This window comes from Pelodiscus sinensis, chromosome 1 (genome assembly GCF_049634645.1).
Source record: "Pelodiscus sinensis isolate JC-2024 chromosome 1, ASM4963464v1, whole genome shotgun sequence".
NCBI classification, from domain to species: Eukaryota; Metazoa; Chordata; order Testudines; family Trionychidae; genus Pelodiscus; species Pelodiscus sinensis.
This window is the reverse complement of record NC_134711.1, coordinates 5,230,356-5,258,331: the sequence shown is the minus strand read 5'-3', so window position 1 is coordinate 5,258,331 and position 27,976 is coordinate 5,230,356. Positions and strand designations below refer to the sequence as shown.

The 27,976-nt window shown below is 47.7% G+C and overlaps 1 protein-coding gene across 1 annotated transcript in view; it reads left to right on the top strand.

Moving 5' to 3' along the window:
- EXOC4 (exocyst complex component 4) overlaps positions 1-27,976 on the top strand; it is a 626,684-nt gene that overhangs the window by 573,516 nt on the left and 25,192 nt on the right. The window contains exons 16-17 of the mRNA XM_075925646.1: positions 4,271-4,449; positions 7,122-7,281. Coding sequence (XP_075781761.1) covers positions 4,271-4,449; positions 7,122-7,281 — 339 coding nt within the window. The remainder of the gene's footprint in view (positions 1-4,270; positions 4,450-7,121; positions 7,282-27,976) is intronic.

Below are 27,976 nucleotides of genomic sequence, written 5' to 3'. Positions count from 1 at the left end.
AACTGGCGTAGCTCCATTTAAATCTAAGCTTTCATGGCCAAAAACCTACTTTGTCGGGTTGCATCTGACAAAATGGGGTTTTACCTTTGAAACCTTATACCCAAAACAATCTGTTAATCTTTAAGGTGCTACAGGACTCATTGTTGTGTTTTGCAGATACAGACTAACATGGCAGCTACTTTGATTCTTGACGTCGTTTATGTCTGTGGAGCTATGCTATTTTATACCAGCTGAGGATCTGCCCCATTATTTATATTTACATGGCATCGCTTTCAAAGAAATATATAAATTCACATCATGTAATGTTAGCAGCTTCTGAAACTACTATCCATCATCAGTTGGATACTTTATTGTATGCATCTCAGAACTGGGATTGTAAGGTACAGAGATAATTGAGTTATTGAAATAGAACATTTTACCAGTGTACGTATAGTACTGGGTGACAGCAAAACTAACCCTACAGCTGCTGTGATGGATCAGAGTGAAAGGGCTTCTATGCAGAAATCCTCTGTAGTTTTCTGTTGTACCAGGCAACTGAGTTTTGAGTAGCAGCAGCTAAAATGTGCAGCTCAGCAGTTAAGGATTTGTCTTAATAAGGGGCAGGTTTAAAACAAACATAAGGAAGTTTTTCTTCACACCGTGCACAGGCAACTTGTGGAACTCCTTGCCAGAGGATGTTGTGAAGACGGGGACTTTAACAGTGTTCAATTAAGAGCTAGATACATTCATGGAGAACAGATCCATCAATGGCTTTTAGCCAGGATGGGTAGGGATGATGTCCCTAGCTTCTGTTTCACAGGAGTTGGGAGGGGGTGACAGGGGATGGATCACTTATGATCCCCTGTTCTGTCCATTGCCTCTTGGCCACCTGGCATTGGCCACTGTTGGAAGACAGGAAGGATACTAGCTGGACTTTGTTCTGATCCAGTATGGCCATTCTTAAGTGTGGAGCACACCATTCCCCGTCTAGTCTGGGCCTCTGCCTCTATTGGTGGGCACAATCTGATACTGTTGTGTATTTCTCTGTATGTATGAGTGGAAGGGAGAGAAGGGAAGATATGCTCATGACCTGGAAACACGCAGTTTCTGTGAACGTTCCCTCCTATTAGTCACACTGTGTCTTGCAACCGCCCTTAAAAATATCCTGAAACTTACCCGTCTCTTTCGTGGCTGTGAACATCAGGATTCCCTGACATTGTTGTGAAAGGTCCCAGAATCCACCATGTTGTCCAGGGATCTAATGCAGAGTGTTCTCAGTCACAAAAACCTGTTCCTCTACTACGCCCTCCTGGCACATCTTCATGCATGGGAATTTATCAGCCCCAAGCCCGTGGGCAAGGAGGTGCAAGTGAATAAGGCAGAATTTAGGCCACCGCATCAATTCTTCTCCGTTTTAACCTGCCCTCTGGCAGATTTTGCCAGATGCAATCAATCAGCGGAGTTTGGCAAGTTCTGGGCTGCCTTGCAGCTCTCTGGAATCATGTGGGAATGATCCAGGGATCACTGTGTATCCAGAGTAATTCCACTCAAGACAGTGAGGCCTTGTCTACGCTAAAAGGAAGATCGCTACTGCCACGTTTGATTTAGCAAGCCTAGTTAAGCCTCACTAAATCGAATGCAGAGGGCGCCCCCATCGGTGTCCAGTACTCCTCCTTTTGCAAGGAGCAAGGGAAACTGCTCCCATCGGCTTCCTGCTGTGGGGACGCTGCCAGGCTTGGCTTAAGGTAAGCCGACGCCAGCTATGTATTTTACGGAGCTGGCATGTAACTTAAGCCAAGTGGCTGGGTCTAGTGTAGACTTGGCCTGAATTTATTCTGGGTTTACAGCATAGGTGAGATCAAATTTTGGGGCCCAATTCTGTAGCTTATCTACACCAAACCCATTGAGTTGCCCCATTAAAAAATAATAATGGATTTCACCCTACAAGGCTTATAGTGCCGTTTCTCTAGAACGCTGTTAATTCTATAGAACACGGTAGGTAATTTAAATGTATAGACCCTTTCCATGAGAGACCTCGTCAGCAGGAGGACTGGTGAGAGAGAGCATTGCCCGCAGAGCTTGAAATGAACAAGCAAAAGGAAGAGAGAAGTTGTGACAACTTTAAATGCCGGGGTAGAGGAACAGCTTTGACCTTGACAGGGTGTTGGGAGGGGTTTGTGTAAAAGGAGGAGGTTTTCTTTCAAGTTTCTACAAAGAAGGTTTTGCTGAACCAGCATGTACAAACCTGGCTAAAGGGCATTTGCATTTTATCTGAGAATGCCCCTCAGATCTAATCACCGAGGGCCTTTGTGTTTGTCTGCCGATGCAGCCAAATAAGGTGTTAAGTGGCCGATACGTATAAAGTAGAAATCACCAGCCCCGTTTTTGTGATTATTATTTTTCACCGATTTGCACTTCAGAAGATAAATATCCAACTGCCGCCGTACACAGGGCCTGCTCCGAATGTCACCTTTATCAGGCAGTATTTTTAAATAAAAGATCTACCTTCAGGAGGGCTTCCAGTGTGTTTAGCAGCAATCGCCTAGCACTGCAACCTCCTAAATATGCACTTTACAAAAATCAGCCGTCCTGCTGTGCAATCAGCAATGTTTTCAGAAAACCTTAATGCCAAAGTCATGTCGAGGTCAGATCAAACATGTCAGTGCTCTGAGAAATAAAAGCCCGTTTCTCTCTTCCTGGTTTGCTTTTGTCGCCGTCTCTGTCCCTTTTCTCGTTGCGAACAAAATATTGCCACTTGGTTCTTCTGGGGATCAGCAAGTACACTAAAAGCAGTGTAAATTATTGAAGAACTGGGGGCCTTAGACAGCTTCAGAGAAAGGGTAATGAGGTAAAGAGCCTTTCTCTGCAAGGCCCCCAGTTCAAAGGCAGCTTAGGTCAGGAAGGGTCACAAGGGACAGCCATCTGGGGATTGTGCCGTGATGTATGAGAAATGAATTTTTGGGTGGCAGTCTAGCTCCAGAAAAGAGTTTTCTTCCACAGAGAAACCACCACCAGAATAAAATACAGGACTATGTAGCACTTTAAAGACTAACAGGATGGTTTATTAGATGATGAGCTTTCGTGGGCCAGACCCACTTCCTCAGATCAAATAGTGGAAGAAAATAGTCACAGCCATATATACCAAAGGATACAATTTAAAAAAAAGAACACATATGAAAAGGACAAATCACCCCTGCATCCCCCTTCTGTTCTGAAATGTGATTTGTCCTTTTCATATGTGTTCTTTTTTTTAATTGTATCCTTTGGTATATATGGCTGTGACTATTTTCTTCCACTATTTGATCTGAGGAAGTGGGTCTGGCCCACGAAAGCTCATCGTCTAATAAACCATCGTTAGTCTTTAAAGTGCTACATAGTCCTGTATTTTGTTTCAGCTACACCAGACTAACACGGCTACATTTCTATCACCACCAGAATAGACACCCTTGTGAGCAGACTCCATGGAGGCATACTGTGGCCCCTTCAAATCATGGTGGTGGTTCATTTTTCCCGGCCTGTTGCTGCATCTGTTTTGCACATCAGAGAGGACTTGATGCCTCTCCTGTTAAAGTGGAGGGTCTCCCACTGGCATTGGTGGGAATTGGACCACCCCTGAGAGGACTTCAGGATATACCAGAGTCAATCCAGCATGCTTAGAACAGCACTACATTCCTCCCATGCACATTTTTTAAAGGAGGTATTTTTACTTCCCACCGGGCCTGGGGACACATGAAAATAAAACCCTTCAGCTGTGTCTAGACTACATCCCTTTTCTCAAAAAAGGGATGTAAATTAGACACTTCAAAATTGCAAATTAAGCCAGGATTTAAATGTCCTACACTGCATTTGCATAATGGTGGCCGCAGTTTTTCCGAAATGGGGCTTTTCAAAAGAAAAACGGCCATTTAGACGGGGATCTTTCAAAAATAAAACACTTTTTCAAAAGATCCTGTACTCAAAAAATGAGGTTTACAGGATCTTTCAAAAAAGGGTTTTATTTTTGGAAGATTCCCATCTAAACCGCTGTTTTTCTATCAAAAAGCCCTATTTCGACAAAAAAACGTGGCCGTCATTATGCAGATGAAGCACGGGAAATTTAAATCCCGGCTTCATTTGCAATTTTGAAGTGTCTAATTTACATCCCTTTTTCGAGAAAAGGGATGGAGTCTAGACACAGCCTTTGTCATTGTGTTTTCCAGCCACGTTCTGTGAGCTCAGCATGTCATGTGAGCAAATGTTACCATCTTACTGTGTTTCTCTGTGACACGACTCTCTGCCTTCTCTCTTCTAGAGTTCATTGCTTCCATTATCTCATCCCCCTGGCTAAACAAGGCAATTATGCCATCGTGGCCAACGTGGAAAGTATGGATTACGACCCCCTTGTGGTGCGGCTAAATAAGGACATCAGTGCCATCGAAGAAGCTATGAGTGCCAGCCTCCAGCAGCACAAGTTCCAGTACATCTTTGAAGGTGGGGCATTTGCCAGGGCGCTTGGCTGAGGGGCTGGGAGGAAGGCGGGGACTGGGAATACACTCACCAGCCTTAAAACTATCTGGGGGGCGGGATCTGGGTGGAAATAATTTTTCTTCCTTGGCCTGAAGATGGAAACACTTTTGTTGGGTTAAGGCTGACTGCAGAATGGTAGCCATCTGCTCCACATTGAGTAGTAGACCTATGCCGGCATAGGGCAGACGGCAGCTGCTCCTTAATGTGTATCAGTAAAATGTGAGGAATGGGCCCAGCGTGAGTGGGGGAAACATCAAATTAAATACACGCAAGTAAGGATCTTCATTAGGAAAACCAGGCTGGCGTGTTTGTGACATATAAACATAGCTAAGTTATGGAGTGGTCCCTGTCAGGACCGAATAGTCTTCTGTTTCTAACATTAAATTACTCACATCTGGAGTATTGCGCCCAGTTCTGGACCCCCCGCTACAGAAAGGATGTGAGCGCATTGGAGAGGGTCCAGCGGAGGGCAACTAAAATGATTAGGGGTCTGGGGCAGATGGCCTACGCCGAGGAGAGGCTGAGGGACTTGGGCTTATTTAGTCTGCAGAAGAGAGAAATGAAGGGGGATTTCATAGCATTTCATCTTCCTGAAGAGGGGATCCAAAGAGGATGGAGAGAGGCTGTTCTCAGTGGGGACGGATGGCAAAACGAGGAGTAGTGGTCTCAACTTGCAGTGGGGGGCAGGTCTAGGTTGGATATTAGGAAAAACTAGGGTGGTGAAGAACTGGAATGGGTTCCTTAGGGAGGGGGTGGAATCTCCATCCCTAGAGGTTTTTAAGTCCTGTCTTGACAAAGCCCTGGCTGGGATGATTTAATTGGGGTTGGTTCTGCTTTGGGCAGGGGACTGGACTCGATGACTCCTGAGGTCTCTTCCAGCCCTAGGATTCTATGAATTTCAGCTGTTCTAATTATTTAAACGCCTACATTATTTCAGTGACTCTCATCTGTGGCTTTAACAAGCCGTTCTAAGGGCCTGGGTGGCCATAACGTGCATATTTTTCTGCAACAAATAGAACAAGATGAGAAAACGTACTATGAGTCACATCAAGTGTGTGACAGAATGTGCTGGACAGAAAAAGGAGCAAAACCAGAGGTCTATAATACTGGTTCTCCCCAGATTCCGTTTGACATGGAATCTAGGAAGAAACCCACGTTTTCAATCCCCTAGTGGAAGTTTTGAAGATCCAGAGTGTTCCCCACCCCCCATTTCTTCCCACCATTGGTAGAAGTTGTTTTAGTGCTCACGTCCCCTGAACAGAGATGTTTGAAACTGCACCCAAGTACTAGCATGCCAAATACAATATTACTGCATAATGAAGGGGATGCTGCCAGGCACAGACCTTCTCAGGCAGAAGGATGGACTACAGACTGAAACAGGTTTTGCTATCTCTGACCTGTCTGATACTGTGGCAGGCAGTGATAACCCTGTGGAAAGGAGCTGTCTTGCTGTGTCAGTCTGACAGTGCATGTTGAAAGAGGAAATTTGTCTCAGAGCAATCAACCCACACAGAGCCTGGTGATCCATTTGTGAGCTACTGCTGCCCGTAGGGAAAAATTATTGCCTCTGCAGAGAACCAATTCACAGCCTGTTCATCTCTTAATCCTTATTTCGATTATTTACATTGAACGTAAGCAATAAATAGGCCTTGTGTTGCTCTCTCTGTTCCGGGACAAATCCCCTCGATTCTCAGTTTGCGGTGCTTATGGCTTTGTAGGAGCCTTTTGTGCTGGGGTGAATTTGGCCTTACATTTGTTTGCCATGAGACTATTTCATTGTTGGTCTGACTCTAGCAGTCTGCTTAAGACAAGGATGGAGACCTCAGTACAGTTACGCTTCGAATACAACTCTGTAAATATAGTGTCATCTTGTCCCCTGTGCTTACTCCCTGGAATTGGCATCTACGTATCAACATTTACAAGCAAAACCCGATTTGTTTCCTGGCCACTAGACTTGGAGGATCTACCTGATTTCTGGAGATCACATCATGGTGTTTCTACTCCATGTATCGGGACCAACAGTGATGTTTCTGGAATCAGAACTGACCTAATGCTGATGAACCATGAGGCAGAATTGGAGCGGGGCAGCTCACTCTTCTACAGCTGTCTTGGCTTTGCTGAGCTGACAGTGTATAAAAAAAAAAACTCGTACAACTAAAAATTCCAACTTGATTTTATTAGTAGATTATGCTGCTGTGACTCCGTAGGTACGTGGAGTGACGAGATGGAATAAACTTTCTGATGTCCTAGTTGAAAGAAGCTGAACAGAAATTCTCCTAGGCCTGTTTATAATGAATCAGTGTCCATTTTGAGATCCTGAAATATCCTTGGCTGTGAAAATGTTACAGATAGTGGAAACATCTGCTTCTCGTGCCATTAGTTTTGGTGTGTCCATTTTCTTTCTGAATCAAGAACCTTTGGTGGGAAATCACCTCAAAACGCACGGGGACGGGATGGTAAAGGCCAATTTCAAAAACACCTTAAGAACATGAGTGGCATCATCTATTACTGATATTTTTTTAATAGGAGGCGCCTGTTTAAATGTTTTGTGTGGCTGGTGGCTCCAAAGCAATCTCTTGCTAACCGCTGTCTTCCTCTTTGCAATTCTTTGGCTTATTTTCCGTCTCCCCTCTCAGGGTTGGGCCATTTGATTTCCTGTATTCTCATCAACGGCGCCCAGTACTTCAAGCGCATCAGTGAATCTGGCATCAAGAAAATGTGTCGAAACATCTTTATCCTCCAGCAGAACCTGACCAATATCACCATGTCGCGTGAGGCCGACCTGGACTTTGCAAGGTGTGTTGGAAACCGCCCCCTGGTTTGTTAATGCTGTGGTATCTGTGGGTAAACCATGCATCATGAGGGTGACTGAATAAGCTAATCCAATGAGTAAAACCCTAGCATAGTTGGAAATGCCATCCACTTCTCTCTTCACTATACATACAGCAAGCTTAGCAGAGAATCGTTCAGTGGAATGAAGGTCACTTTGAGCTTCTCTTCCACCAAATTAGCTATGCTACCGTGGTTACATGCAATCAGCTAGATGAAGGTTTATACCTGTGGTGGTGAAGCACTGGGATGGGTTGCCTATGGAGGGGGTGGAATCTCCATCCTTAGACGTTTTTAAGTCCTGGCTTGACAAAGCCCTGGCTGGGATAATTTAGTTGGGGTTGGTCCTGCTTTGGGCAGGGGGTTGGACTCGCTGACCTCCTGAGGTGTCCTCCAGCCCTGTGAGTCTGGAAAATGTGTGGATAGGTGGCAAGATTGGAAACGCTCTCTTCCTTTACAGCTTTTTTTTGGGGGGGGGGGGGGGGAAGGAGGCTGTAGGAGAAACACAACATCCACCACACATGTCATTTGTTCCTATTTAACTATTTCACCTACTGTCTTCCATGCAAAGTACTCCACTTTGGAAGGAACAATCTGTTTCACACATACAGAATGGAAAGCGACTGTCTAGGAAGGAGTCCTGCAAAAAGGGATCTAAGGGTCAGAGTGGACCACAAACTAAACAAGAGTCAGTTGTGTGACGCTGTTGCAAAAAAAGCAAACGTGATTCTGGGGTGCATTAACAGGAGTGTTGTGAGCAAGACACAAGAAGTCATTCTTCCACTCTACTCTACGCTTGATTAGGCCTCAATTGGAGTATTGTATCCAGTTCTGGGCACCACATTTCAGGAAAGATGTGGAGAAATTGGAGACGGTTCAGAGAAGAGCAACAAGAATGATGAAAGGTCTAGAGAATATGACCCATGAAGGAAGGCTGAAAGAATTGGGCATGTTTAGTTTGGAAAGGAGAAGACTGAGAGGGGACATGATTTTGGTTTTCAGGTATCTAAAAGGGTGTCACAGGGTAGAGTGGGGGGAAAATTGTTCTCCTTGGTCTCTGAGGATAGGACAAGAAGCGGTGGGATTAAATTGCAGCAAGGGAGGTTTCTATTGGATATTAGAAAAACTTCCTAATTGTCAGGGTGGTGAAACACTGGAATAAATGGCCTGTGGAGGTTGTGGAATCTCCATCACTGGAGATATTTAAGAGCAGGTTAGACAGACACCTGTCAGGGATGATCTAGACCAGTGTTTCTTAAGCTATGTTCCTGTGGAACACTGGTGTTGCGTGAACTACACGCAGGTGTGCCTCAACATCTTCTTTGTTTTTGTTATTTTTTTTTCCCTTTGTGTAACAAAAAAAATTTTGAAGGAAATGATCATAGGTGTTCCTAGGGTATTTTCTAATTAAGTTTTTCTGCTTTTCCTGGCAGAAACGTCTCCCTGGCGTGGTGGTGTGTTTTTTTTTTTTTTTTTTTTTTTTTTTTTTGCCTCAACAAATTTTTATCCCGTATTGTTTTTGAAACCACCTGGCAACCCTAGGTGTTCCACATAAAAAAAAATATTGTTTGGTGTTCCGTGGTCTCAAAAGATTAAGAAACACTGATCTAGACCATGCTTCGTCCTGCCGTGAGGGTAGGGGACTGGACTTGATGATTTCTCGAGGTCCCTTCCTGTTCTAATGTTCTATGATTCTATGCTATTGTCATGGGCGGCCCGTGAGCCTCGGCAGACTAGGCAGTTGCCTAGGGTGCCGCCAGCCCAGGTGCCCAATGATGACGCTGGCACCCCATGATTACATCACGGCCATTGATGGCCGAGCAGGTGGGGGCACCGATCGCACCTTCCGCCTAGGGCGCCAGCTGCCGCAGCCGGCCTCAATCCGCTCCTGGCTACCATCTGTGCTGCTGTTCAGAAGTCATTCCGTTAAAATCAGAAGAACATCGCTTTGCTACTAATGCTTCTCACAGCTCTGCCGGTGTGTTTGTAGCAAGCAGTTGTGAAAGAGATACCTCGTTATCTTAACAAAAATATTCCCACTCTCCCAGAAAGGGTGACACATGAGAATTTCATGGGACACTTGTCCTTATGGCGAAGAAGAATCTTATATTCATTTGAAACTTGAGAGGGTGTTTTAGGTATGCAGACTATGGATGCCCAAACTGGAACTTGACTGTGACACTGAGGTTAATACTTTACTCCTGTTCAGATGGCTTGAAATTGTCAGTGACCCCATAGTACAAATCAATATTTAGCATAGAGTAAAAAGCTGACTTCCTCAGAAGTCAAGAGGTGACAGGATTTGGCAGTGTGTTGATTAAAGTTCCGTAAGGCACACAAAGGCTGTGTCTAGACTGGCCAGTTTTTCCAGAAAATCAGCTGCTTTTCCGGAAAAACTTGCCAGCTGTCTACACTGGCCGCTTAAATTTCCGCAAAAGCACTGACTTCCTACTGTAAGAAATCAGTGCTTTTTGCGGAAATACTATGCTGTTCCCGTTCGGGCCAAAGTCCCTTTTGCGCAAAACTTTTGCGCAAAAGGGCCAGTGTAGACAGCTGAGATTTGTTTTGCACAAAAAAGCCCCGATCGCGAAAATGGCGATCGGGGCTTTTTTGCACAAAAGCACGTCTAGATTGGCCACGGACGCTTTTCCGCAAAAAGTGCTTTTGCGGAAAAGCGTCCTGCCAATCTAGACGTGCTTTTGCGGAAATGCTTTTAACGGAAAAGTTTTCTGTTAAAAGCATTTCTGGAAAATCATGCCAGTCTAGATGTAGCCAAAAGGTATAACCAGGACATATCCCCATTTTATAGATGTTAAAAGTGAGGTGGAAAGGATAATGGACTTGACCAGTGCCACAGAATGGAAATAGAACCACAGCTGGAGTTGGATCTTAAAATTTCCTGACTCCTGGCCCTATGCTTAGACTTACGGACCATGCCTCCCTAAAGACAGAAGGCTGGGGCTTTTCACTTCTTTTACCAGGTACCTCCAGTTCTCAGGTGCTGCGGATTCAAACAGACACCCCACCAAAAGCAGCTGGAGCATTTGGAGTAAGCATGTTGACAATAGCAAATGTTAAAACGCACCCACAGCACTGCGTCGGCTTTGCAAATGGATAGAAGAACAGAACTGGTGTCTCCACACTATTGGCTCACGAATGGTGGTAGTAACCATTTCAGTAGCAGGCAGCTGAGTACATATGAAATATTCACAGGGAAGAGTTTGGGGGCAAGAAATCTCAAAGCATGGCAGGTGCCAGGCAAAAATTTTGTCCAACGCTTTGCGTTAAAACGACCCACAAATTATGGAAGGTGGATTTTGCCATCATTTGGTCATCTCTCTCAAACTGAATTAGGTTGAAGTCTGACTCGCTCAAATTACAGACACGAGGCATGACTGAGTGCTTCATTTATTTGGGCTCTCCGATGGGGCAAGGGATCATTACTGCATTAGCCTATTTCTAATAACATCGACATGGGGAAGTTATAAATGCTCAGGCCTAAGGAGGCAGCGAGAGATCCATTACTAATTCTCTGAGGGATAGCGTTCCCAAATTCAATCATCCCTTGTAAATGATTTTTTGCAGTTGAAATGTTAAATAAATTAGCCGGCAGAGTAGGCTCGCAGATGCATTCATGGCAACTGGCATCCCAATTATGCTATGTTGACCAAGCGCTAGTAGAGGTTGGCATCCGGGGCCCATCAGCTAATTGGACAGGCACTCGTTGAACAGCGATGGAGTCGCATCTTTGAGTGCTGAAGGGCTAGAATGGAAGGTGTCACCCTGCCTCAGCCCTGCTTTCTTTGTGTGACTCTCAGTACATCATAGCACCATCGGCTACGATGGGCCGCTTCCCCATCATTAGTTTGCAGGGCTATGCATGAGGTACCAGGGGTGGGGAAACTTTTTTGGGTCGGGGGCCGCCGACTCAAAGGAAAATCAGTCAGAGGCCGCACACAAGTGAGAAGCCCCTGACTGAGAAGCGGGAAGACACTCTCCACATTTCCCTCACACACCAGAACCTAGGGAGGCCCAGCCTAGTAGATTTTGTGTGCTCCAGCCCTGCAGGTGGGTGGCTAGAGCGCCAGCGCGGGCTCCCCAGTGCTGAGCCTTGGGGCTGGATCCAGGCAAACCAGGTGTTGCCGGCAAGAGTGAGTCTCAGGTCTGACACTGGGTTCTGAAAGTACAAAAAAAGCTACACAGGTATCTGTCAAACACAAGCAGTTTATTTCCTGACAGCTACCAGCTGTGCTAAAACAACAGAACAACATGATAGGAAAAGCGGCATTTCTTACATCCCTTCTGCCAGCCGGGGAACCCGTTTCAGCTGCGGATGAAGTGGGAGACCGTCTCCGCTTCCGACGCACCGGTACCCAAAGCCCATCGGTGAGGTCCCAGTTGCTGTGCTCTGGTGCAGCTTTAAATACTGTGTCTCTATCTTGTTTGTGGCAGTTTGGAAATATCCGGGGGTTACTCATTGCTTGTTACACTATGGCTCAGTTGGACTGCTTGTCCTTTGACTTTGTTTACATGATCAGTACATTTAAGTAAACAGGATTGTTATGTTCCCGCCCTTATCTGCAATTTGTTCTTGCTACAATGGCGTATGTTCCTAGAGGCTTGCTTCTGGCTCATCAGTAGCAGGGAAGGGGAGGGGATAGGAAAGGGGGGAGGATGCAGGCCTCACCACCCCTATACTTCACACGTACAGAGTTCTTCCACAATTGACCCCTGTCTGGGGCACCAACCTATGGGAGGGCGCCTGATGGCAGCTGTAAGGGACGCCGCATGCCTTACAGCTGCCATGAGGCGCCGCATGCCCAGCTCCCGGATCACGGGCTGCAGCAGCTCCCAGCGGCCGCCCAGGGCGCAGGCTGCGTTAACCCCTACAGCGCCGGCCAGCAGCGCCCTTCCCCCGTGGCTGCAGGGCCCTGCACAGCCAGGCGCGGCCTGCCCCGAACTGTGCGCCACCAGCGGTAGCCGGAGTGGGCCGGGCCTGACCGGGCAGGTGCATCCTGCCGCTGCCAGCACCACGCACCCTCCCCCATCCGCTGGGGGGGCAGGGCCGCACATGCGCCCTCCCCCATGCGCCGGTGCAGGGGCAGGGCCACGCATGCACCCTCCCCCAACCTGGGGCGTAATTAAACTGCCTTCCCAGAGTGCTGGAATGGCTCGGTCCGGCCCTGACTAGGGACCACATCCGGCTCCTGGGCCTGAGGGTCCCCACCCCTGCTGTACAGCGTTGTCAGCTCCTTTGTAGTGCTACTGAAGCCATTTCCTACCTTAAATGTTCAAGAGCATTTTTTTTTTCCAGCTCAGATTCTTTTTTTTTTTTTTTTTTCCTGGCTTGCTTTTGGAGTGGATTTCTGTGATATATTACATCCCTTTGAGTTTCAAATTACTATTGGATCCAGGTACTTGGGTTGCTACTCTTTGAACCTCCCTTGCTAATGAAATCCCCGTTCCATTGACATCTGCGTACCTGAATTTACAGTTATCCAAACACATTTAGCATTGGTCCAACTCGCCTTCCAGCAATCGAATCCTACTGTAAATGTAAAATAAACCTAACAAAATCAAAAGACCATAGACAGTGATTCCGTAGCACCACTCGTACCAGGATTTCACAGCACTCTGCAGAGGTAGAGATATATCATTTTCCCCCCCACCCCGTTTATAAATGGGGAAAGTGAGTCACTAAGATTTTTTTTTTTTTTTTGGTCACACAGTTTGTATTGGAGCTCTCTCGGAAATCCTGGTTCCTATTGCCATCTGCTAACAGCTAGTAATGCTGCCTCTGCTGTTGGAAACAATGATCCGTGACTGTAGAATGTGACGTTTTAATCCACATTTAATCCAGTTTGTAAAACCCTGCAACCCCCGTGTTTCCCGAATCTTTCTATAGAAGCTGCCTTGAAGCAAAATAATCCATAGTTCATTCCTATGACTTAATCAAAAGGAAATTATGACTATTTCACTATGTTATGCATTTCAGACAGTTCTGTATTTAGTCAATCAGTTGAGATGGGGGAAGAACTGAACAGTTTTCAATAGAAAAAAATCATTTATATTCCAGTGTTCATGAGGCTATTTATTGTGCAAGTTCTTTTCGGCTCGGCATGCCGTACTGAAATTAGCTCTCTGGCCCTGCTGTTATTTGTCTGCCCATTAGAGTTTGAAGTCTGGAGTTCAGTATACAGACAAATACTATTAAAAGTTAATATGCAGCTCTCTTCACATTATGGTTTAATTTTGGAACAAGACAGCTGGTCAGGCTGTAAATTTCTCCTGTAAATTAACACATGCAAGTGCTTGGTGTGGTGCGCTTTACAGTGCAGTCTGGTGCCATGTAAGAAAGGGCAGGGGAACCTAGCAAATTTGTGGTGTCGGTGTTGATGCTTTTTTCCTTCTTTACATCCTTCAAAGGTTTGTACAGCGCTCTGAAGAGCACGGCTTTCTCAGCCTTGCCTGGAGTGGGTCCCCTTGAATGTTTGCTAGTTAGGCAGAATAAACCTCCATAAGGAAGTATGAGTGGGAAGCCCTTTCTTCTGTGAAGTCAAAGCCATGCAGAATATTCTCACTGGAACCTGCATCCCCATAATACTCACCTGGTTCTGGTGAGACCTTGCAACGTCAACCCCGGTTATGCAAAAGCTTGTAAATCTTCTGCGGTTCACATCAGAGTCTTGTGAAGTTCAGTGCTTTCTGGAGCTTTAATATGACAGGGGAGGTTTCATTTCAGATGGGTTTTACTTGGAGATGCGGGGTTCGCGCTCAGCTGGAAGATCAGTCAGGGAGGGGAAAAGGAACTCGACATGAGCCAACAGCCAGGGAAATGTTGGCATGTCAGAGAGATCTCTCAGCCACGGACTTAGGTATGAATGGCCCTGCCTAGGGATGTTAAATATCGGTTAATTGAATAGTCGATTAATCTCATGAATTCTTATCGGTTAGTTGACTATTCTATAATCCTCAGGGGCAGGGCCGGCAGCCAGTGTGCTCCAACTGCACTCCCGAGGAGCCCCCTGCTACTCCGTGCTGCTGCCTCTGTATTAGAGGCAGCAGTTCGGGGTGCCAGGCAGGAACTGGTCTGCTAGGGGAGCCAGTTTAAAAACCAGCTTTGCTTGCAGAATGGCTGCCTGTCAACCCATGCTGTTCCCGCTGATAAAGAGGCAGCAGAGCAGGGTGGCAGTATCCCCTGTCTAGGGAGGAGTCTGAGCTCCTGGACCTGATGCGAGCCGGAAATGAGCCAGGCTGCCTGCCCGCCTGGCTCCTAATACGCTTTAAATGCAGAGCCGCAGCAGGACTAGGTCCCAGACCCGGCATGAGCCAGGACTGAGCCAGGCTGCTGGCCAGCCTGCTAAAACAATTTACTGGTGGGGGAGGGGAGGGCGTTTGCTTATTGGTTAATTGATTAATTGACTGCACTATTACATCCCTAGTCCTGCCTCAGCGCAGGGGGGAAGAAGCACGTGACCTCTTGAGATCCCTTCCTGCCCTATATTTTTTTGGATTTCGTGATTCCGTGTTTCCCAACGAAAAGCGAAACTGCCTGCTTTCATACTGCTTTAGAAGTAAGTGTGTCCTTTCTCATAACAGGAGGTGTCAATGATACCGGTACCCGGTCACTGTATTTGTGCAAAAGAAGCTATAAAGATCAATTTCTCCAAACTACATACTAGTATTTTCAGGTTTTTGGGCAGAGACGGCCTTTTTATTACATGTGTCTAGTGTCTGGCACAGGGGTGAGCACACTATGGCCTGCAGGCCACCTCAAGCCCATCAGCCTTTAGGATTGTCAGTCCGGCAGTGCAGCAGAGCTAAGGAAGTTCTCCCCCTCCCCCGCCGCTCCCAGAGGTCGTCAGCCCATCCCTGCAGCCCCTGGGAGAGGCAGAGTCTCCACACGCTTTCCTCACAGGCGGGCACCATCCCCGCAGCTCTCAAGGGCTGGGAACAGGGAACTGAGGCCTTTGGAAGCTGCAAGGAGGTGTCTCTGGCAGCACACAGAGTTGCCCACCTCTCACAGCCCTTAGGAGCCGGTGCTGGACCTGACAGCCACATCTGCGAGCAGCTTGTGGCCGAGACCAGGGCTACGGGGGTAACCTGCCTTAGCCCCGCTGCATCGCCAACCAGGAACCGCCTGAGCTAAGCAGTGCCTAGGCAAAGCCCACACCCTGAACCTTCTCCTGCACCCCAGCTCCCTGCCTTGACCCCCGCACCCCAAGACCCTGCTCTAAGCTGCATCCTGAACTCCGACCCTCTGCTCAGGGTTCATAGCCTGCCATGCAATGTCCCTACCCAGCTGTGGCCCTCAGACCAAAAAGCTTACCCACTCCTGCATATTAGGGCCCCGACTGGTGAAATTTGTTTCTGGTTTCAGGTCACGCACATCCGACTTCCAAGGTGTCCAGATTTCAGTTTCTGGTTCAGACGCATCTTGCAATCTAATATTCTTCCACGGTGAAAGGGCTTATTCAATGGAAGACTTTATTCCTCCGCCATCCTGCTGTTCTCTCCTTCTGATACAGAAGGTGACGGTAATACTGCCTTCTTCCAGGACGTTAATTGAGTTGGGCATGGGAGAGTGATGGAAGATGCTGAATTTCTTAAAACAGCATGTAATTTGACCTCGCTGGCCTCGGGTGGATTGAGAGTTGCTACTGTTCGCTAGCAGGTCGGAAAGGCTAGTTTGTGCTGGAAGATAACTGCAGATTAACGACAGGTTATAAGGATATTATCAGACTCCTTTAAATCAGTAGAACTCCTATGAAATGAGCAAACTGACTTTGAATCAGATGTAATCTTGTTTCTCCAGCATGAGCCATGGGGCCAACTGAGGAGTTAATGCCATGCCAAGGACACATGTTTGACTTCAGCTTGGTCCCTCTCTTGCTCTCTCCTCTTTATAGTTTAGCTGGTGCTGGAAGCGCTAGTTAAGCAGGGCTCTGGTCCATCTGTTTTTTGCTCAGCATTGATCACTCTGGCTAGTTGGTTTACAGGAATTTGACCGGAATTCCTCTGTTTCTCTGGAGAGGAGAGAGGCTCCACATATGTGGCCTTATGGTGGAGATGTAGAGATGACAGTGAGCAAATAGAGGACTCTGGGGGGTGGAAGAAGATCTTGGGTTGGCCTCTGAAAATATAAATCCATGTTAAAAAAGAGAAATCAAGACTGATTGAGTGGGAAACAAACATGAGGGTGGGAAACTTCTTCCCTCATGGGACCTGATTTACAAGAGATGAGTAGCAGTAGTGTCTGCAAAAGCTAAGTAGTGTCAGCGGGGTAGCCAAGTTAGTCTGTAACTGGAAAAACTTAAAAAACAACGAATACAGGTAGCTGGTCTCACACATAACCCACTTCTTCAGATGAATGGAGTTATTAAAGGTCTAGTTTCTAAATACGTATGGGATGGCGGGGGGGAGGGGAAGAATAGTCAGTTAGAGCGTCCATGCTACATGAAGCTGACAGAGACTGTGCTAAGTGTTCTTAAGTACCCATTGTTTGGTTTTTGATGTCATTAGGATGTGGAATGTAGTGGGCCGTCCACCCGATGTCTTTGCTCATACCTCTGTTGAGGGAGTCAAACGTGTAAATGAAGCTGAGTCCTGAGGCCTCCCCGTGGAGTTGGCTTGTGAAATTGGCCTGAAACAACAGGGTGTCTTGGAGATCCATGAATGAGTGTCCGAGCAAGTTGAAATGTTCCCCAACAGGTTTCTGTGTGTTGCCTTTTCAGGTATCTGAGTTGTCCATTAATTCTTTCTCGTACAGACTGTCCAGTTTGGACAGTATCCATGGCCGAGGGGCTTGCTGGCACTTGATGGCATAGATCACATTAGTGGATGGTGTTTGGCGACCCTGTTCATGCTATTCAGGGAGCTGTTTGGGCTCTTGAATTTCAAGGCAACTTTCTGAGAGGTGTGGAGCTTCCGTGGCAGTCCAACTCTCAGGCTGTCCTAGAGAACACGGCTGATGCGGGTATCAGAACACGCTGTCAGCATTCCAGACGTTGTTCACAAATTGGCCATGAATAGGCCCTTGAAATGTAGCCACGCGCATATCATCAGCTCCGCCTGTCTGTATACAAGGACCATCTTGAATTTGTATTGTGCAGGAAGGATAACGACCTATCCTTCTGCTTCCCAGTGAAATGCAGCTGCTGTGGCTTCATCTGTCGTTGTCCGCTTCAGCAAGCGGCCATCCAGCTACGTACCGTTCAGTCATGATGGTGCTCCATGTACGTGGAGTCGCTGGCATATGTATTCTCTCGGGGTCCCGTCACCCACTCAGCCAGGGAATGTCCTGTCTGCGGCTCGGTATTGTTGGCTTAGAAGAAATGAGGACACCAAAACGGGGCGTAAGAAATGGCTAATTAAATGCACGGTCCCAGAAGCAAACGTACAAATCTTTTCCTCACAGATCACCAGGTTGGGCTATGTTGTGCGAAGAGGCTGCCCTGCTGTTCTCAAGTCACTGATGCTGAGAGTTAGTTGCTTTTGGCTCCCACAGAGTATGGATGTTAACACGGTTAACCTGTTAACCATTGTAACTCAGGGCCTGCCACACGGCTCTGCCACAGCCACTGTCATGAGGTCCGGCCACGGAGTTCCACCACCTGGCCCATTGTCCCTCCATGGTTAGGGCTGCTCTGGCTGGCACGGCCGGCTGCCACCAGAGTCCACTGACAAGGCCCGGTAACTGGTAAGCATACCAGCAAGCCTCATGCTTACCAGTTACCATTCCTATCACAGAGCATCCCCCTAGGACCAAGTGAGGCTGATCACCGTTCCCCTTTCCAAAAGGCTCCTGTTGTCGTTTGTTTGTTAGAAAATAGGGCAAAAACTGGGCGTTTAAACCTTTAGGGCACATCTAGACTGCTCGCGGCTTTCGAAAGAAGATATGCAAATTCATGCCGAATTTGCATATCTTTTTCCGATCCCGTTTTTGGAAGAGTTTTTTCACACCAAAAAAGCAGTCTAGACGTAGTTCTTACAAAAAAAAGAACCCTTTTTTGAAAGAACCCTTCTTCCTAAAAAAATGAAGTGTATGGTGTTCTTTCGAAAAACGGGGTGTTTCCGAAAACCTTTTCTGAAAACGGGATTAGAAGAAGATATGCAAATTCATGCTGAATTTGCATATTTTCTTTCGAAAGCCATGGGTAGTCTAGACATGCCCTTAGGTTTTTAAAACTAAAGCCCCAGCTGCTCTGGGAAAGATCTGGTTACTCACAGCAAAGCTTTTCACCTGAAATTGTTTCTAAATATTGTAGTGGGTACATAGCATCCTCTGTGACAGAGACGGTAGCTTAGTCCCACAGGACACAAGCCTGCTTCTGCTGAGCTCTCTCTCGAGCACCAATGGACTTCGGTGGGAGCAGGATCCGATTCGGTAATGGGATTTCTGCGAGGCTTGCATTCCTCACTGCCATGCCGTTTAGGCTGCTGGGTTCTCGGAGCCCCCTTTTTTCTGGGCTTGTTTGGCTGGAGATGTTTTGTTTGGAGTCTGATCTGCATGGAACCCCCATCCGACCACAAGGAATTAGCAGGGGCATGCTGCCATCTACTGGAGTTACCCAGAGGGAATTGGACGGCAAGAGTGCTTTTGAGGTGCGTCAGAAAGCTGTGTGCTGCTGAAATCTGAGCCTCCCAATGCGGTTGAGTCCGGGTTCGGTTGCTAGTGCGACCGTGGGGGCGAATGCATTATTTATCGTTCTGGTTTTGTTCTCTTTCGCTTAATAAATCTATAATTGAGTACGTTTGATGCCTGTGAATCTAAGCGGCTGTGGAAATTGCTAGAGATAGGCGTGGTTCGGGAAGCTACTCTGCATGTTTCCACTGAATACAGTTCTGCTGATGAACTTCAGTTCTGACCTGCACCCAGGGCACCTTAATGTCAGCCTCCTGCAGTAATCCCTAGCCTGGAACCCTCCCCGGCTTTGGCAGTACTTACGCCTTCCAGGCCTGGCTCTGTCCTGTGCAAAACCTACGGGGTGATGGCTGTGTGATGCGCTCCAGAGCTCCCCCAGTCTCCCCTTTTACTTCTAACTGGAAGGGGTTAAAAATGTGCCTGTCAGGATGGAAATAATACCGCAGCTTTTGATTCGGTGAGGATACTCATTTGGCGACTTCACTCTTACCCCTTTGGGGAGCGCCCGCTTGTATGTCAGGGCGCCCTCTGCTAAACCAGATCGTGTGCCGCAGAGCTCGACCGCAGGGGCGCTGTAAAACCCCTAGAAAGCCTGTAGTAAGCAGCTAGCTCTGAGCAGGGAAAGGACGGGGTGAACGAACATGCTTTTGTCCTTTTCTGCGATCCTATCACCACTTACAATACACACTCGAATCCTGTTGTTTCCATGGCCGCCTACATGAGAGCCTCTTCTGCCGTACTTGACAGAAGGTAGCCATCATGTTCCTAGAGAGCTGGGAGAGTGAAGCTAGACAAGGGGTAGGCAAAGGGACCTCCGCGGGCCGGATTTGGCCCACCAAGCCAGTGGAACCAGCCTGCGGCCGCTTCCCCACCCACATGCCAATCAAGACCTGGGGACATACGAAGTCTCCTCCCCGCTGCCAGGGGCACGTGGCGGTTAGAGAGAAACAGCCGGCGTTTCTCTCTAGCCTCTGCGCACCCCTGGCAGGGTGGGGATAGGCGTGAGAGACTTTGCGTGCTCCCCCAGGCCCTGATTGTCCTGGGGGTGGGCAGAGCGCACGAAGTCCTCCCCCCACCAGGGGCACGCAGCATCAGAGGGCGCTTCCTTTTAGGCGGTGAGGGGGCGTCATTTGAGCGCCCCGCCTCAGGTGCCAAAATGTTGTGGGCTTGCCCTGAGAGTAGGTCTGTGACCAGTCTCCCCTCAGGCACAGGTAAGAGCAGATATCACACCGGTGGGCACAATATGAGATCCTGACTGTGTACAAAAGCTCAAGTCCTGCCTCTGGACTTTCAGTGGCTGACAATGGAAACTGGGCGGCAATAAAAGTGTTAAGCGCACTCCTCCTGGTGCATCCCCATGATTCCCATGTGTGGAGGACTTGTCTTCGTAACCAAGCAGGGGATTTGACCATAAAGGCTTTATTCCAGGGGTGGGGAAGCTTTTTTGGGTCGGGGGCAGCTGCCCACAGAAAAATCAGTTGGGAACTGCACACAAGCGAGAAGCAAAAAAACATCCCACTTCCCCCATTCCCCTCACACACTGGAGCCCAGTGGGGCCTGGGCTAGGAGATTTTGTGCGCTCCAGTCCTGCAGGGGGCAGAGGGAGGCTGGAGCACCAACATAGGCTCCCCAATGCTGGGGAGCAAGCCCTGAGGCTGGGGGGCCAGCTCTAGGCAAGCCAGGGGCCACATGCTGCCCTGGGGCCTTCTATTCCCCACCCCTGCTGTATTCTGCAAGGCTTGGAGCGAGCTCAACTAGCGATGGGTGTGTCAGATGTTTGGCACCTTGCTAAATTAAGCTCTACCACGTTTACTCTGCAAAGGAACCAGAGGCAGAATTGACTCTAAGGAGAGCTCCCCCAGGCTGGAAATCCCCTATCTGGTGGGAAAGACTGTTATCTCCATACTTGCGAAGTCAGACCTGTGTTGAGTGCTTAGAGAACGTTACCCTAGATTTGCTTTTGCTTGTTTTAATTTAAAAAATGGAGTGATTGTTCAATTAAGCATTTGGCTCCAAAATATTTCCTCGCCGTTTCTTTTTCCCGTGTTTTTCCTCTTGCCGTTTTCTTAGAGCTCTGATCTCAGCACAGCTTTAATGAGCTTTAATTAGTGGTTTCACTGCATTAACCAAAAATCCTAACAGCAGAGGATTAAAAACCACTCCTCCACTTGATTGCTTTCCCCATTTGTGTTGAGCTATCAGAGAATGGGCTTTCCCCTCGTGTTTCTTTACCAGCCTTTTCACACGATACAGGAGCATTAGGAGGACCAGGGACAGTTGACTTTATAGGGTCCCATTTCTTATGTCCTGTGATTCCTGGTGCTTCAGAGGAAAAGATACAACCCAACATGCATCCCTCAATGCACATAGCTGATTGTGCAGTTCCATAACACAGGGCAAATTTCTACCCTGCCCCAGCTACTGATCATCTTATGCCCTATGAAATATGAAAATTGAGGAGTGATTTTTTTTTCACTGTGTGATATTCTTATTCACATGGTGGAGAGGCTTAACAATGCCTAATTTTCCTGGGTCCTTTCATTTAGCATTACCAGATGTCTGGTTTTCACCCAGACAGTCCGGTAATTGCATCTTCTGTCCGGTGGAAAAAAAAAACAGAAAATGTCCAGTGAAGTGTCCATGGGAATTTAAAGGTGCAGCGACCTTTTTTTTTTTTTTTTTTCTTTTGCTCAACTAATTTTTTCCCCACCATGTTTGGAATTTTTTGCAAAAGTATCTGGCAACCCTACTTTTGTTGTCAAGTGACACCTACAGGAGGAGTGTTAATGTCCAGTGAATGGCCTCGTTATTTGCTGTGTTCAGAAAACTGCATCAGAAACTCTTACAATATATTTGCATCCGGTAGCACTTAGAGGACACCAAAGATGAAGGCGCATTCTGATGCACATTGTACAGGTTGGACCTCCCTGGTCCAGCACCCTCAGGACCCAACTGGTTCCAGATGTGGGATTTTGCCAGAAGAAGGGAGATCATATCTGGCTCCCCTGCTACCGGCTCCCCCCACCCCTCCCCCAGCCCTGGACCAACCACCAGCCTGCTGCCCGGCTCCCCCTTGCCACCAGCCTCACTGCTCCGCTGGTCCCCCCCATCTCCTTCCCTGCTATGCCGGCCAGCCCAGCTCGCTGCGTGCTAGGCTCCTGGCCCCACTGAGCAGCCCAGCTGTGGAGCGCTGAGCTCCTGGCCTCGCCGGATCGTGCCTAGCTGTCCAGTTGCAGTGCACTGGGCAACCCAGCAGCAGGGATGAGAAAGCAAGTGAGTCATTGCGCCATAAATGCGCTACTCTCAGATCACCTGCTTGTCCACTCCTGGAGGGACTGAGGCCAAGTACACATTACAGCTCAGGTTGGTATAAGTTACGTCACTCGGGGGTATAAATAAGCCATCAGAGCAGTGTAATTTGCACCCACCCACTGGTGTGGACGGCACTGTGTTGGAGAGCTTCTCCCTCAGATGCAGCTACCTCTGCTTGTGGGAGCGGGGAGATTAAGTCAACAATCAAGCTCTCTCCTCTTGCTTGAAGTGTCAGCGCTAGCTGTGCTGCAGCCATGCCACAGCCTTTGTCCTCGGATGTTTTGTTTTTGAGTCGGCCAAAGAGCAGAAGTCAAAAACGATGCAGCAGAAAAATGACTTAGCTGGTGCTGATTTTTCATGTGTGGAAAATTCAAAAACACCTTCATGGAAATTTACCAGAAGATCTAGTGCAAAGAATCTGACTCTTTGGGGATGATACTTCTGCTGCTTGCCCTTAAGTAATTTTTCTCTAATCACAGAATCATAGAACGGGAAGGGACCTCAAGAGGTCATCGAGTCCAGTCCCCTGCCCTCACGGCAGGACCAAGCACCATCTAGAATCATCCCAAACAGGTATCTGTCTAACCCACTCTTAAATATCTCCAGTGATGAAGATTCCACAACCCCCCTAGGCAATTTATTCCAGGGTTTAACCACCTGGACAGTTAGAAAGTTTTTCCTAATGTCCAACCTAAACCTCCCTTGCTGCAGTTTAAGCCCATTGCTTCTTGTCCTATCCTCAGAGGCCAAAGAGAACAATTTCCCCCTCCTCCTTGTAACACCCTCTTAGATACTTGAAAACAGCTACCGAGTCCCCTCTGTCTTCTCTTTTCTAAACTAGTAATGTAATCACTTGGATATAAGGGCTTGGAATAGCTTAGCCATGGGCTAACCATAGCATGTGGATAGCCGCCTGCCTTCTCGTCTTTGTTGACTATCCTGATCACGAGACCCTTTAAAAAAGGAGTTTTGTTGCCATCGTGGTTCTTGTTTCACAGTAGGTGTCCAGGGTGCATAATGCACTCCCTCAGCTCACAACACATATGTGGGTCCCGGCACCCCAAAGAATTTAGAGCTTAATGCCCCAGTCCAGCAAAGCACATCAGCACGGGCTTCGCTTCAAAGACAAGAGTAGTCCCAGTGAATCACTGAAACTCGTTCATATCCTTGGCACTGCCTAGGAGGCCTATTTGTATCCGTGACACAGTGAGCAAAGGCAGTAGACAAGAGAGACGAAAGAACCAGGCAGACAGCAATAAGGCAAGAAGCGCCGTGTGGAACAAACGGATAAAGAGCAGTAAGTCACTGGGACGTACGTGGTTAGATCTAAGAGCACTGAGGGGACTTGAGAATAAAGTGGTTCAGCTGAGTTAGGCTGGAGAAAATCCGTCAAGCGTTTTAAAAGTCAGGAGGATTTGTTCTGAATTGATTCTGAAGTGGGGAGGCCAAGAATGTTTTCTGGGGCACATGGAGCATGTCTGCATGCGATGGAGCTAGCAGGCAGTATAATCATGCACGTCAGTGTTTCATAAAGTGTGTTCTGTGGCACACCAGTGTGCCGCAGGTGTGCCGTGGAGAACAACAGAGTTCAAAATGGCCACCCTTAAAGGGGCAGGTGACTTTTTTTTTTTTTTTTTTTTTTTTTTGCTCAGTAACTCCCCCCCCCCCCCCCCCCCCCCCCGCCCCTTTTTGCCCAACAAAAAAATCTTTGGTGTTCCTCATGAAAAATTATTGTTTGGTGTTCCTCGGTCTTAAAAAGTTTAAGAAACACTGATGTACATTCTGCAGAGCTGGTGCTTAGGGATGCCCGGAGAAGGTTGTTGCATGCAGAGGCATGAAGTAGCTAAAACCCATATTGGGACGCTTCCTGGAGTCATTAAGTTGGGAGGCACCTCTCTGCCACCTGCCTTGTCTGTGCTTGGCCTGGGTTAGCTTCCCAACTCTGCTGACCACATGCCCTTCCCGCTGGTCCTATGGAGGCCCTGCTCTCTACAGGTTAGTTCCAGCCTCCAAGCTTCTCCTGGAGAACATAAGAACGACCATTCTGGGTCAGACCAAAGGTCCATCTAGCCGAGTGTCCTATTTTCCGACAGTGGCCAATGCCAGGTGCCCCAGAGGAAATGAACAGAACAGGGAATCCTCACGTGATCCCTCCCCTATCACCCATTTCCAGCCCCTGACAAAGAGAGGCTAGGAACACCATCCCTACCAATTCTGGCTAGTAGCCACTGATTGACCCCATCTCCATGAATTTATCTAGCTCTTTTGGAGGGTCCAGCCCCTGCTCAGCTGGGCCCTCGCAGCATTCAGACTCACTGCTTGCAAAGAAGCCAGCACCCTCCCGCTCGCCAGTTCCGCCTCAGTTTACCTCTTCGCTGAACACCGAGCACGCAGAGATGGTGAACATGAAATCAAGCATCAGTGTATTTAACAAAGCAAAGATGCAAATGATAACAAGTAGAAATCTCAGAGACAAGTAAAATCATAACACACATTCTAGAGCCTAGACTTAATGAACAAGACACTGTCCTGTCTCAGGGTATGTCTACACTACCCCGCTAGTTCGAACTAGCGGGGTAATGTAGGCATACCGCACTTGCTAATGAAGCCCGGGATTTGAATTTCCCGGGCTTCATAAGCATAAGCGGGGAGCCGCCATTTTTAAATCCCCGCTGCTTCGAACCCCGTGTAGCGCGGCTACACGGGGCTCGAACTAGGTAGTTCGGACTAGGGTGCCTATTCCGAACTACCGGTACTCCTCGTTTCACTAGGAGGGTAGTGTAGACATACCCTCAGAGAGTATTGCTCACCCAAACTTCTTGTACTTTACAGCCAGTGAACCTTCTTCATGAGATAAGCATGCCATCAGTTTGCCTCCTAGGTAAAGAGATCAGTGTATTGCTTTCTACCGTACGTTATACCAGAACAATCTAGGGATGTTAAATATCAGTTAATTGAATAGTCAAGTGACGACATGAATTCTTATTGGTTACTTAACTATTCTGTTATCCCTGAGGGTGGGGCTAGCAGGCATTGTGCTCCGGCCTCACTCCCAAGGAGCCCCTGCCACTGCACGCTGCTTCCTCTGTATCAGAGGCAGCAGCATGGGGTTCCAGGCAGAAGCTGGTCTGTGAAGGGAGCCAGTTTAAAAACCAGCTTCCCTCGCTGTAGCCAGACACGAACCCCATCTTGTTCCTCCCCTCCCCCCGGCAGAGAGCAAGAGAAAGGCAGTCAGCCTTTGATGCCCTGGGAACGCAGGTGTGGTGCCTGTCCCTGACTCTACCATAAACCGAAACCAGACAGTAAATGGGCTAGCTGACGACCCGGGGCCTCCCGTCGCCCTGATGGCTAGTACCAGTAATTGACATGCCTGCACTGTTCCAGGAGAGGAATCTTTGCCCATCACATACCAGAGGTGCCCATTGTCTGCATTTTCCCAGGTGTGAATTATGCTTTGCACCCTTTGTGGGAAACTTGGTGTTCAAAGCCATTTTTCCTAATTGGCCACTTGAGACCAGGAAGAAGCCTACGTGACCCAAGGGGTATAAAGAGGGTTTAGTAGCCCACCCCATTTGAGCTCCAATCATCTATACCTGCTGGCAGGTATTGATTGTCTCCCGAGGTCTGTGGGACGCCCAACCTCGCCCTACTTTTTCCCGAGGGATTGAGAGAAAGACGCTGGCCACGCCAAGTCTGGAATGCAGGGGTGAGAATATATACCTGCTATGTGTCTATTTTGCATGCATTTAATAAGAGTTCAGAGAACCAAAAGGGTTTCATGGTACCTGTAAGTGACTTATTAGTGTAATTTCTGTCCTGTCCTTTGTAGTGGCTGTGTTATCTGTAACACAGCAGTAGCATTTAATAACTAAGTTTACCCTGTAACAATAAAATAGTAACTGTTTAAGCTTTAACCTGACTCCTTCAGTTGCTGTAACAGAACCAAGCACAATTTAAAAGAACTTCAGCCGCTCATAAGGGACTCACTGCGCTGACCGTCAGCTGACACTCGTGGACCAGCTGCCTGTCGCCCCACGCTGCTGCCTCTGATACAGAAGCAGCAGTGCGGGATGGCAGCAGCCCCTGTCCGGGAAGGGTCTGAGCTCCTGGACCCGGCTTGAGCTAGAACTGAACCAGGCTTCCTGCCCAGCTGGCTCGTAATACACCCTGCCGCAGCCAGGGTGAGTCCCGGGACTTAGCCGGGCTGCTGGCCAGCCTGCTAAAAAATGTACTGGTGGGGTGGGGAGGATGCATGTAGTCTATAGCTTATTGGTTAATTGACTATATTATTACATTCGTAGAACAATCCCTATACATAATCAGGACACTCCCTCCCAATGGTTGTTTATTCCTATACATTTCCTCTCTTGTACATTTCTCTGTCGCTCATCTGGCTCAGGATGCAAACAAAACCTGCATTGTGAGGCATGCAATGTAGAAATGGCCAGCCAGGGAGATGCATGTCTGAGGTGCATCACCTCTGGCAACCTCTCATCGTTCCAAGACCTCACAATTTTTATTATAGATCTGTAACGCCTTAAATATTATCTGTACATACGTTCTTCAGTGACATTGATGACCAATGGGCTATAAGCTCTCAGGAAAGTCCTCACATGCCCCCCTTCAGTGAACTGTTATGCATATTTCTGACCCAGGGAGCCCCCATAAAATTCTATGCACCCCTCTGTCAGTTGCCACCAGCGCTTTCTGGGGCACACATGACCCCTGACATGGAAAGACCACAGGTTTCCAGCTGAGGAAAAGGGAGTGCTTTTCTTACACAGTTCATAATGAACCTGTGGGACTGACTGCCACCAGATATTCGGGCGGGTATAACTTAGCAGCATTGTAAAACAAGATGCGGCATTACATAAGTATCCAAAGCATCCAAGGTCACAACAAATAGAACAAGACAAGCAGGGTTAGTCCAGTAAAAGATATTATCCCACCCATTTTATCTGTCTCGTATCCTGGGAACAACTCCACTACAATACTGCAAACAATAGATCGAATGTAGCGCTAATTGTCTGGGCTTCAGAAAGTATTTCCCCTGGGGGCCAATTTAATCCATAATTGTCCTATGGGGTTTTCTACCTTCTTCTGAATTAGCCAGTACTGGCCACTGATGGAGACCAGCTGCTGTATTAGACTTGTGGATCTAATCTGATAATGCCTGAACATTCCGCACTATGTGTAACCATATAGTAGTATATCGTTCATGTCTAGCTGTCCAAAAAGCAAGGCAATCATCTTACAATATCAGTCTAGCCTCTCAGTGCTGCGTTGCACCTGCTTTCTCTCTGGCCTTGCTGAAGTTTTCCTGTTGACGCAACGGTTTTATTTAGATTAGCCATTTCAGTTTTTCCTGGAGGCACTTTTAATCTTTGTGCTATGTATGACCTTTCACGATATAGGTTTTTGTGGCCTCGGTAATGATTTTTATTGCCTGAATATGGATGTTTGGTTAGCTCCGAGTAAACAGTTGAATTCCATTTTGCTACACTGGAAATGGACTAAAGGAAAGGGTAGGAGGCCTTCATTGACTTTCTTTACCTGACACTCAGCGGGGGAATCAATGGAATGAACTTTTCAACAGGGAGAGTGAAAGCAGGGTTTTTTGCCTGAGAAAATAAGACTGAGGAAGGTGCTGAATGAATATTTATTGGGTTATTTGGAGGTTAGGTTTTAGACTCCGTGCTAGAGCTC